The sequence below is a fragment of the Micropterus salmoides genome, unplaced genomic scaffold (genome assembly GCF_014851395.1).
Source record: "Micropterus salmoides isolate LMB-PRFRI ecotype aquatic unplaced genomic scaffold, ASM1485139v1 Ms_hic_scaffold_7, whole genome shotgun sequence".
Taxonomy (NCBI): Eukaryota; Metazoa; Chordata; class Actinopteri; order Centrarchiformes; family Centrarchidae; genus Micropterus; species Micropterus salmoides.
Window position 1 is genome coordinate 27,613,662 of NW_024044459.1, and position 11,705 is coordinate 27,625,366.

Here is an 11,705-nt window from a genome sequence, read left to right on the forward strand (position 1 = left end):
GGTTAACAAGGAATAAATGACTGCCGTTGTTTGTTGCCACGTTTTTCTGTAATATATTCCCCTTTTATTCTCTCTGCCCTTTCTTTAACAAGCTCTTTTACACAGCTATATACCTCCACTACTATTTAAATCCTTTGCTTATTTCATGTGTCACTTTTTAACCAACCTTTTCCTCCCTCTGCACTGTTCCAGTTAGTTATGTAATCTCAGTGTCATTTGAGACCTCATATTGACAGCTTAGTCCCCTACTGACCCTCTACAGCCATTTTAGTTAGCGACCCCACCCCTTGCAGCTGGAAAGTATGACATGGCATACTGAAATATACATCAACATACTGATTCAATTAAGACTGTGTGCGTTCATGTCACTGCAGTGCATGTTTGTGCTTTACATTTGACCCGGCCATCAGCATTAACATGATTGTCAGTTGGTACCTACCAAATTGAAGTTACATAACCTGCCATGTGTGTGGGTTCAAAACAGTCTTGTCAGTTGATGTTATGTGACCAGTGTTGACTGCAAACCAGAAAAGACTAGAACTCTGGGATTTAATACACGCTTAGACTGACAAAAAACGCACAATTCCTCGTTGACCTGATTCATCTGATCTTATCTCTATTATCAATAAGGTCGGTGGGATTACAATGATACCTGCGTGATCTAAAAGAAAAACAACAACTCATGTGGCCTGTGAAAAACAAGACTAGAGTTTCTAACAATACAGCTGAGGTGGCAAGATTTGTTTTCAGTAAAGGCATTTTCAGCTCCTCTCAACAGATCCTAGAAAATAATACATCTGTTGTACTGTGATGTTTTGTCTTGTTGGTTTTGCGCAGCAATTCTGAACAATTGGTTAATGGTTGCATTTTCTGAGAAATAGTAAGACAGTCTGTTTCTGTTGTTACTACAATAAATTAGACTGTACTGTAAAAATATATATTATTAAATATGAATGCAGTATACAAAGTATAGAATGCAAAGTATACATTGAAGTCTGTCAAATGTTAGACAGTGGACATGGCTGGAAGAGAAGAGATGACACACAGGAGGCCATCTAAGAAATTGGCCAATACAATGACAATGTTGTTTTCTGCACACAGTATCCAAACACAATGTCTAGTTTCTCGAATACTCTTGTCTTCAGTCCATAAGCCTTTCAGCTAACTCCACCCTGCCCTGTAGTGAACCCTGTTTTCACTACACTGTCATTGCCCTGTTCAACAATAATTAACCTAAAGCCCCACCTATTGGTGCATTTGTGAAGTGCACAGTTAAAACCCAGACAACAGCTTTTTTTTCTAACAATGTTTTACTGGTACAACGGTTTGAAACAGTAATTCTGTTTCAATAATGTCAGAAATAATTATAGAATATTTTATTAATTCTTAAAGCTACATTCACATACATGTAAACATGTGTACTTTATATTATGTCTATAATATTTATAGAAACTTTCAACACATTTTGCATTATTTTGTTATATGCTAATCTCCTGCTAAATGTTGTAGCTATGGAGGCAGAAATGCCATGATGTAACAATGCTTCTACTATAAAAGATCTCGTTAAATACCCCTCTCCTTGCAGAATCTCAGCCTGACATTTGACTCTGTTCTCTCTGGGTCATCATATCTTTCCAGAACTCACATTCATCCGCCTCAATGAACACAAAGTTCTACGACTGTGTGTAGCGGATAATCTCACTCAGGTCATGGCCTGTCACTGCAAAGGCATAACCATCGCCGTCACAGAACTTGGCACCACAAATTTGTGTGTCCATCACACACTCATTGTGCAAATGGGCAACCTAAGAGGAAATGAGGAAAACACAGTCAGGGTCTCATAAAAGGATCTGATAGTTAAACCTAAGAGAAAACGCCATAAATAATGCCTCGATTCTCGACTTATTAAGACAACAAGTTACCTCCACACTGTTGGTCTCTGGGGTCAGTGTCAGGTGCCACACCCTGACTAGAGAGTCCTCAGCAGCAGACAGAAGCTAAAGCACAAAAGCAGACGGTCACACAAAATCCAATGATATGAGATATGCCCAAAAAAACTGAGAACCACCTGAACATACTTTAGAGCTAAATAGATAATAGTCATTTTTGACGAGATTATTTATGAATCCCTTCTTATTTTTAGCTCTGCCTCTTTAATGATAAATGCCAACAAAATAAACTGTCAGTGAAAATAAATATTTCTTATCCATTTGGGTTATACAACTCACCAGTCCAGAAAAAGGAGCAATGTCCAGTGAGTATATCCAGCGAGCGTGGGCGTTGATCTCAGCATGCAAAATTCCCGTCACTGCCTCATAGAGACGGATCTGGCCTGTGCCGTAACCTGCCACTACTGTACCTTTCCACAACTTGACAGATGAGCAGCTCATACTGAGTGCAGTGAGGAAGATGGAGGGTCATTGCCATCGGGGAATAAAGGGAAATAAAGGACATTAGATTAGAGTGAAGAGGGGAAAGAAACAAAGGACAGTGGAAAGGGACATAAAGTAGATTAGATTAGTACAGCACAGGAGAGAGACAGAGAGGAAAGTTAAGAGTAGAAGAGGAGTTTAATGTTTGTGAGGATGGAGTTTCAACAGTTGGCTGTCATTTTACCGATTTATTTTGGTTTACATTCTAGATCAAAAATGACAAAACTATAAAGCAATCAAATCTTACTCAAAGCCAGAGATTTTGTTCAGCAGCTGAAATTCCTCCCCAGACTTCCACACACACAGGCTGCCCCCATCATCTGCAGTGACCAGATCAGCTATGCACTCCTGAGGGGAATAAGTAAAGTCAGCAAAGTTAGTTCAGTATAGCAACTTTCAAAGATCAAGGTCAGAAAGGGCTTTACAAGAGTAAAATATTAAATAAAACCATCAGACAGTAAAGAAACAACAATTAAACATAAGCAACAACATCATAAAACAGTAAAGTAATCAGCCTATAAAACATAAGCAATAACAGAACTTATAAACACACAAGACTGCCCACATTAGACAGCACGAAGCGAGACAAAGGCCAGTTGGTATAAAAGAGTCTTCAGCTGCTTTTTAAAAGGTTTCAAGCCTGCAGAATGTATGTCACCTCTTCAAAGATACGGAAAACTTTTATTTTCAGTTGAGTGCGAGGAACGACCAAGTAAGCTCTGGTCAGCTAAGTGACCTAATGGTGAAATAAGGGTGTAGCAGGTCAGAGATGTACTCAGGTGCCTGACCATCCAGGGCTCTATATGAGAAAACAAACAACAACCTTAAAATGAATCCTGAACCTGCCTGCGAAGCCAGTGAGAGATAAAGCTTGGAAATAGGCCTATGGTTTTTGGGGAGGGATGGATCAGAAGAGGCTGCACAACTGCACGTTTAAAATAAGGTGGAACCAAACCAGGGAGCTATTTATGATCAAGACCAGGCATGGACCAACAGACCAAAATGTGTTTTTGAGCATTCGAGTTGGAGAAATGTCTACAGGGCTTGAGGAAGTTTTCATACTGCCTACCACATCAATTTGGTCTTGCAGGGAAATAGGAGTGGATCAGGCCTAAATTGATGGCTGAGTTGGATAAGCATAAAAGGAAGTAGAGGAGGGAATGATGCTAGCCCTGACATCTATAATCTTATCCACAAAGTAAGACAGGAATCTATTGCAATCTTTCCTTGAAAATACATGCACATCAGGAAGTGCAAAGAGTGACAGTGGTGTTGACTGTGCCAAACAAGGCTTTAGGGTGAGGTTTACTGGGGGAAATTAGGTTGGATTTCCACAGTTGCTCTACCCGCCTAAATTCATGCCAGAAACAACAAATGGTGTCATTTAACCAGGGAATTTATGGAGGGAACGAGTCTCATTTTACTAAGAGCCACTTTCTCCAGAACAGCAGTGCAATGTGGGTTAAAGCAGTGGACCAGACTATCAACATCAGTGTTGATAAAAAAGCTGCAGAAAACTTCTCAGCTAAGAGGCGATTTATGATGCGAGAGCGATCTGCAGGTTTACCAGGCACAGAGTCCAGATTAAAAGACAAAAACAAAACACATTTGTGATCAGTAACACGCAGCTCCTCCAAGCAAAGGCAGTCAATATTTAAACCAAGCGTAAAAACAAGGTCCAAGGTTTGTCCCCTAATGGGTGTGGGACCAGACACATGTTGAATAAAATTAAAGGATTCTGTGACACATAGAAAATCATCAGCAAAGCTACAAGAAACGTCACTGATGTGAATATTAAAACCACCAACCATAATAACACTGTCCAACCTTATGAAAAAGGATTTTTTTTAAATCACTGAATTCTGACATAAAAGAACTATTAGAACCAGGCGGCAGTAAATTAAAAATGCAATAAAACGGGTTTGAACGACCAACTTGGTCATCTGCAGTTCAAACAAGGAGAAAGCCCCATTGCTCACCATCCAACTTGGAAAGCAGCAGAGTGGAAGGGATTATGTGAATGATGCCGTTCCTAGAAGTATTATATAAAGTAGTAATTTATTTATGTAGGCTGTCATTCATGAAAAAGTTGGAGCTATCCTGTGTCAGCAAAGGTTCAGACGGAAAGACCACAAACAATGCACACACACGCCATACCTGGCTGCCAGAGCACTCCGAGGCCATGTCAGTGACGGACTCCTTATGCTCCTCCAGAACCTCAGACAGGGTAATATTACTGCCTTTACTGGGAACATCAAATACTAGAATTGCACCAGATGAAACACCTAGAGAGAGCGAAACAGACAGCAGACTGAAGAGTTTCGCTTTGTATTTTTAATATACATATGAATATATTCCACTCCATGCTTACCAACACATATATAATTCTCCCACACTGCCGATATCCCTCGAGCAAACACGGCCTGAGCTGGGACAAAAATAAGTTCTGTGAGTGCTCTAGATTTGGTATAAAACTCTTTAATACTTTTCTCTCACACACAAATGTGTGATTGCAAAAAAAATGCATATATGAACATGTGTATAAATAAATGGGAAAACAAAACCATCAGTATCTATTTGTTCATGTGTACAATGTCTTCTCTACCATTTGTGATTGTGTAGATATAATAATGTAGGCACAGACGTCTGTAAATTGTTGATTTCATTATAATAATCAGGTCCTCTCACTGATGTCTTAAATTATGTTTGTGTTATGAGGATGGATCAACTGCACTGACACATTTCCAGGAACAACAAAGTATATCATGCTGTATATCTTATTGCATTGCATCATATAAGTGAGACAGTTCATTCTTTGTGTGCCTACATGTGTGGCAAATCCACAGTTTATATGTAAGTTTACCTGTAGGTGTTTCCGGAGTATCCAGTGCATGCCAGTACACCATGATGGAGCCATCGGATTCATACATCTAAAACGATGGATTTATATTATGTAAGTTAAGTAAAGTAAAAGGCTGCAAAAACACATATATTAATACTTTTGTTTAGGTTCACATTTAAAAAAGTATTAAACGACACATTTCAGTCTGGACCCATTCCCCATCGTAATATATACAACCCCAGTCATTATAGGTAAACATAAATAGCAGAAGTAGCAGTGTCCTCCAAATGTAGCAACTGCCAATGACGGCAGAGAAGAGCAGACACACACAAACACTCACCTGGATGCCTTTCTGAGAGGTCACCACCAGCAGATCACGAGAGGGCAGGACACAAAACGCCGCCTGTTACAAGAAAACACAGGACTGCATTATTTTTATGATACAGACAAATGCATATACGGTATAACAGAGGAAAAGACTAAATAAGATCATGTTAAAATGCCCCCTTTTATATTTGCCAGCAACCTATTAAAGGAAGAAAATAAACTTTGTAAGGTGGAATTTGTTTGTCATTCTAGCACTGCACATTGGATTGGAAATTAAACAATGGCTATGACTATGTGCTTACTTTCAACATTAAAAGTGTTTGCAGCCCTTTTTATACATAGTCCCCCAGTGTTAGGACATTGCAGCAGAGTAGTGATCCTACATATACAAACAAGGCAACCAATATGTTTTTATAGCCAGTCTTGTCCTTGCAGAGCATCACTGAGAAGATAAGTGCCTGCAGATGTATATGGGTCACAGATTTTAGCCAGTAACTGACTTTAAATTCAATAGTTTACACTGTGTAATATGTTTATCTAAATGTATGTTCACATGTCCAATTACTTTCTGTTCCCTAAAGTTGGGGGGCTATTTATAAATTTGACTACAATTTCTAAACTGTCCGTCTGATTTAAAGGAGTGGGCACTCATTTCAAATTCAGTGAGAATTTAGAAAGAATGTGAAATGGAACTTGATATCTGAAATCCTATCCCAGCAGCTCTCACTGTGTAAAATAGTTAGCGAGAGACATTGCGAAAACACTGCTGGAGTTGCACTGTGGCCTGACCTGCATGATGAGCGATGTGCTTGTGGCGACATTGGGCTCCTTAGACTGTAGCTGACGGTGGGAATAGTTGAGTCCGTCCCAGGAGGCGCTGACCATGTTGACAACGTTAGCATGGACAACCGTGAAGTAGGTGAGGCGCCGCGGGGCGATGCGCAACACGCTGAGGTTGTTGTACAACGCAGACGCGCTGTTTTTGATTTGGATGCTCTTTTCTTTGCGATACATCGAGCAGCCTTCTCCAAACAGCGCAGTTTGTTGAAATGGCAGTGGGTGGTGTCAGTCTAATACAAGAAAATAAAGGTAACCACAAGTCCAGTTGTTAAATTAACAATTGTGTTAACAAAAGGCATACCGTTATTTGGCAGCAAATGGCAACGCTAAATTCTTAACATTAGCAGGAAGCTAGTTAGCGAGAAGCCAACTGCAACAACGCAGCGTAAACAAAAGGTTACTTCTGTGTGACAGGTTGCACTCCCTCTTACTTCAGATAAATGTTATATAAGAATTGGCGTAGCTAGTCGTGATCGATCATTACATATAAAGTTATGGTGAACGAAGCACTTTGCTAGCTCTTGTTAGCAACAGGATTACCTTCGCGTCCTCTGCAGCCATAGAGACAACGCCACCTCTACGTACTGCGTCATCCTTGCGTGCTCGGTTGCTAAGTAACCGTAGACCCTATGGAGCAAATGATACACAGAAGATTGTAAGGTGAGTGCATAGTGCTACTTTTATACAGTCTGTGGTTTTAAAAAAGGTTGGAGATCTAACGTTATCATTCGTTAAACGTGACCCGTTCACGCGGCGTTGCATTTAAAGTGTAGGCTATAACTTAATTATGGTACCTAAAAGTGATAACGCTACGTATGAATGCCCCTAGGTTTCAAACGTAAAACGCCTCGCAAGTTAGTTATAAATAGTACTCCTCGTAATACAGTTGAATTTTTCAGCAATACACATTCAAAGTGACAACTGCTTTTTCTGCGCAAAATGTACTTGTAACGTTATCTGTTTGGGTTCAAAGCAGATTTCTCTCGCGAGCTTGTTGATTTCCTCCTGATATGAAGTGTCATCGTTGTTTGATATCCGGTGTTGTGTTCTGCATGGGAATTCCACTGTGGCTGAGGCCCCTGGGGGCTAATTACTGGGTCAATCAAAGAGAGCATGGAGATGGCCATCCAGCAAAAAGGGGGCTGCACGCATGCTGGGAGAAGGAGACAACACAAAAAAACAAGTTTTGGGTGGACAGGAGATCAAATGGCAGAGGACACAGGAGTCTATGATAAAGAGTTTGGCGCAGATGTAAGCTCAGAAGCATGAATACAGGTACAGCCAGAAGTCACCTGGATCTGTTGTATGATGTATTATTTATGAACTCAAGAATAGCTAGACGAGGGAAAATGTCATATTCATGTGGGTCCCAGCACACTCGGGAATCCAGGGAAAGGAGAAAGCTGGCAAAAGAAGCAGTTAAAAAAGGAGATGTTGAAGTCAATATTAAATTATCAAAGTCAGAGGAGAAAGAATAATGTGGAGAAGTGTAAATCAACAATGGCATCTGCACTGGGATAATGCAACAAAAGTAAATTACTATATACAGTGAAAAAAAAATAATGGACATTGAAGCTAATTTCTGCATTTCTGATTCATTCTTGTTACATATACTTTAGTACAGTCTTTTCTTAGTCGCTAAACATTTGCAAAACAGTGCATTTCTCAAAACATATCGTACAAACGGCACTACATAGTGGACCTGGAAAAGCCTGTAACTTGCTCAAAATCCATCTGTCAATAATAAATCTTTATATCAGTGAACATGTCAGTGTATCAGAATGACAAGTCCTAGTGTAACTGTTTATGTACAAGATAGTCAAAAATGTTTAGCCATGTTGTCAATTGAACAGTGTGCTCTGGAAGTATTTTCTGATGTAAACTATGGCTAAGGTTTGAATGACAATGATTGGAAATGCACAAGTCTGCACTTTTTCTGTATGGCATGTATCAATTTCAACTGTACAAAGTTATACATTGGATGAGATTAGACAAGATTCACATTTACGACTTTAGTTTTTTTAATGTAATTTGTTGGCAGAGCATGTCATTGTGATGCAGAAAGGAAAAACACAAGACTGCTTTACAGCACTGCATAGCACGACTGAAAAAATGACAAAATACTGTCAGCAATGTAAAGACAAAGTTGCAAAAAACATTTGCAACTTGCTCAAATGAATGAGAAATTGCTTTCACGATATGCTCAAGTGGCTGAGCACACAGCGCTGGGGGGCTTCAGTGTAGAGCACTAGAGTGGAGGAGACTTGACCACCAGTCCAAACTGTTTGGTGTCTGAAGTTTGCCAGTTTCAAGGGAGAAGTTGTGTGTTGAATGCTGAGCTGAAATCAACAAACAGCATTCTGATATAAATTAGGTGTTGTTTTATTTATTTTAGCCTATATGTTACCACATTTTAATACACATTTAATTAGCCTGTCTGTTAAGACAAATAAACAACGTTTCTCCTTGTTTTTCTCAGTGTGTGTGAAGACTGAGGGCCTATCGTGAAAGTAGTTTCATTACTTTGAAACTAGTTAGTAGTAGTTACTAAGCGAACGGAGACACACAATTTTAGTAATGCATTTACGAATAACTGGTGCAACCCAGTCCAGAACACTAGCTGACCATAGCCTCAGTTTGTGCCATGAAACATTTTCCAAACTCTAACTTTAATTACTGATTACATTCTGTAAGGAATTACAGTAAGAAGAAGAGGATTATGTCCATATGAAAAGGAAAGTCCTGTAATGATTCAGGGCATTATAGTTGTACTGGAAAGTTCCCATGAAGTGTGTCAAGTCTGATCACATCCACCAGAGTGTCCTAATGTTTACCATATGACATTTTCACAGCAACATGCCAACTGACAGGTAATGATGTTGTACCTTCTTCTTATTTTTTGTTTACCCAGTAAATATCAAACTCTTCATCATCATTTTCTGTCTTTTGTGTTTCATTTTCAAATCAGCCTCTGAGCCAAGATGCCCCGCTCTGCAGCCAAGACCCAAGCTGACAAGCGTAGAGGTAGGTTGCCTGTCCACGTGACCACATCTCCACCGCAGGACCTGGAGTTGGAAGATATCATCCCTGGTCGCTTAACTCAGGCCCAGTGGATGGACATGTTGATCCAGGAGGATGCAGATGAGACAGTGGGGGAGATCATGGAAGAACTGCTGAGCAAGGTCATGGAAGGCTGTTTAAAGGTGTACATTGAAAGACAGGTAAAACTGAAAAGTCATATATGCTTTTTATTTTTATTTCACTTTTGTGAAAATCATTTTACTGATTGACATTTGTGGAGGGACCAATACAATTATTTATCTTAGCTTTCATCCAACCACCCATGATACATATATATAACATCCATGATGTTGCCTTCTTTGCCCTTAAGCTAGAACCTTTCTCCGCATCCTGGGCCAAGAGCTACCTCGTGCAGATTTTAGAGCAGCAAATCCTGTGCTTAGATGAAGGAGAAGGACCAGACGAAGCATCTAAAACAGAAGACTTGGAGCCTATGCCAGGAACTTCAGATGCTTGGGCTCAAGGATGTTTACCTGTTGTAAATGCTACCCCTCAGCCTGACCCCGCCTCACAACAGGTACTCTTGATATGTCTCTTCTGCAAGTCTTCCCTTTAAATTTCCACTAAGATGTTCCATATCTATATTATCTCTATATATTTTTTCCAACAGGAGGCTGGCATTGTTCAGGTCCTAGCACAAACAAAGCCAAGACTCAACCAGCAATGTAATGTTGTGGCTCACACAAGCAGCTTTCCAAAGCAATTTGAAAAGGAAACAAGTCCCAGGAGGCCTGTCAGTGACAAGTGCTATAAAGTACTTTGTCCTCGTTCCCCACCAAAAGTTAATCAAAGGAAAAAGCAGCAGGTTTATTTACCTCCCAAGCCTGTTGCAGGTAAATTACTGCCATCCCTGTCCTGTTCAGCAGAGAAAAAGGATGTGGAGGTAAAGAGTAAAAATAGAACAGATTCTGTTTATAACCATATGACTGGATCAATATATCAGCATAAGGACTACCAACCCATACCAAGGCTTGATCACTCCCTCCTGCCTCGACACTGCATCTTTCCTCAGTATGAGATTGTGGATAATAACTACACAAGATCCAACTCCAAGAAGCCGAGTGGACTATCCAAACTAGAACGAAGATATAACAAGCAGCAAACTGAGTGGACTGTAACATCACTGAAGCCACTAAACAGCTCCAAGGATCAGCCAGCAAAGGTTCAGAAGAGAAATGAAGCAGATGTCTGGCTGAAGAGATTGTCTCCCTCTATACATAGAAGGGAAGGGATGGTGTCCTCTTGGCCTCTGAGGATGGACACAATGGATTTGGCCAAGGGTGTTTCTCTCCTGGACCCCCAGGCAGTTGAAATTAACCCTTTCAAATGTAACCCTCCGGCCCAGTCTACCAAGCTGAAGCTGATACACAGTGATGTAGCTATGCCACTGCTTTCAGTTGACCGGGTTACCACAGGTCCACCACCTCGCGTCATGCCATTGTTTGAGTCAAAGAACTGGGACAACTGATTATAAAATTTTGTGATAATTCATGTATGTCGCTGTATTAAAAGCAGAATGAGTTATAGCCATATCATATCATATGTTAATGAAACAAAAATATCCCTTTAATACAAGAATATGTCATACAATGTCTAGGTTATGACAGATGGTTATATATGTTTTGAAAAGATTTTGGCTCACTCCATTTTCCCCATGCATTGTTTGCAGTTAGTGAGATACAATATACATGTATTAAAATATATGACCTGATAAACTGTGAATATATGCATTGTTATTTCTTGGATATGAATATATATATACCTACCAGTTTAGTAGGTTCATCTAGCTAAAACTAATGAAGTCTAATACAACAGTCCTGTAATAAATCCTACTTTCACAAAGGTTATAATGTTCAGTTATTGTTGAAACTTTTAGAGAGCTGTTCATTCACTGTATGGTGATTTTGGAGGCTGTAGTTTGTCGTGCTGTTGAATTTTACTGCGTTATACTTGAAGCCTGGTGTTTCTATAATTTTATCTACCCCATTTATATCAGTGAGGGTAGGATAAATTACAGGGATACCTCTATATACAATGCAATACAGAGTCCAACTATTTCTGACTGTTCAATACATAGGTGTCATTTACACTGGGGACATGTCCCCTCCTGTTTTTGTAATGGCTGCTCTTGTCCCCATAACGTTTTGAAAGCATTTGTTAAAAATGTTTGTAAAAATAGCTTG

General features: G+C 39.8%; 2 protein-coding genes across 5 annotated transcripts; one reads left to right on the top strand and one right to left on the bottom strand.

Annotated features, from left to right (window-relative positions):
- Positions 1-923: 923 nt before the first annotated feature.
- On the bottom strand, positions 924-7,032 carry wdr54 (WD repeat domain 54). Of its 3 annotated transcripts, none has more exons than XM_038704399.1 (10): positions 6,982-7,032; positions 6,391-6,671; positions 5,615-5,677; positions 5,296-5,362; positions 4,804-4,860; positions 4,590-4,717; positions 2,680-2,780; positions 2,229-2,391; positions 1,923-1,997; positions 924-1,805 (listed from the first exon to the last, which is right to left on the bottom strand). In XM_038704399.1, the coding sequence occupies exons 2-10, from the start codon at positions 6,613-6,615 to the stop codon at positions 1,674-1,676; spliced, it is 1,011 nt and encodes a 336-aa protein (XP_038560327.1). In that variant the 5' UTR covers positions 6,616-6,671; positions 6,982-7,032; the 3' UTR covers positions 924-1,673. The 3 variants fall into 3 exon arrangements, with proteins under 3 accessions (XP_038560327.1, XP_038560329.1, XP_038560328.1); XM_038704401.1 differs by lacking the exon at positions 6,982-7,032 and adding an exon at positions 6,873-6,891; XM_038704400.1 differs by lacking the exon at positions 6,982-7,032 and adding an exon at positions 6,743-6,763.
- Positions 6,971-11,244, top strand: LOC119892231. Of its 2 annotated transcripts, none has more exons than XM_038704397.1 (4): positions 6,971-7,101; positions 9,410-9,662; positions 9,833-10,039; positions 10,133-11,244. In XM_038704397.1, the coding sequence occupies exons 2-4, from the start codon at positions 9,423-9,425 to the stop codon at positions 10,988-10,990; spliced, it is 1,305 nt and encodes a 434-aa protein (XP_038560325.1). In that variant the 5' UTR covers positions 6,971-7,101; positions 9,410-9,422; the 3' UTR covers positions 10,991-11,244. The 2 variants fall into 2 exon arrangements, with proteins under 2 accessions (XP_038560325.1, XP_038560326.1); XM_038704398.1 differs by lacking the exon at positions 6,971-7,101 and adding an exon at positions 7,155-7,716.
- Positions 11,245-11,705: the final 461 nt, after the last annotated feature.

Excerpts from the sequence above, each read along its gene's own strand:
- wdr54 (XM_038704399.1), bottom strand. The coding sequence starts at position 6,615 with ATGTATCGCAAAGAAAAGAGCATCCAAATCAAAAACAGCGCGTCTGCG. Across the intron at positions 5,678-6,390 it reads GCACATCGCTCATCATGCAG|GCGGCGTTTTGTGTCCTGCC; the intron begins GTCAGGCCACAG and ends TTCTTGTAACAG. Across the intron at positions 4,861-5,295 it reads TACTCCGGAAACACCTACAG|CTCAGGCCGTGTTTGCTCGA; the intron begins GTAAACTTACAT and ends TTTTTGTCCCAG.
- LOC119892231 (XM_038704397.1), top strand. The coding sequence starts at position 9,423 with ATGCCCCGCTCTGCAGCCAAGACCCAAGCTGACAAGCGTAGAGGTAGG. Across the intron at positions 9,663-9,832 it reads AGGTGTACATTGAAAGACAG|CTAGAACCTTTCTCCGCATC; the intron begins GTAAAACTGAAA and ends TTTGCCCTTAAG. Across the intron at positions 10,040-10,132 it reads CTGACCCCGCCTCACAACAG|GAGGCTGGCATTGTTCAGGT; the intron begins GTACTCTTGATA and ends TTTTTCCAACAG.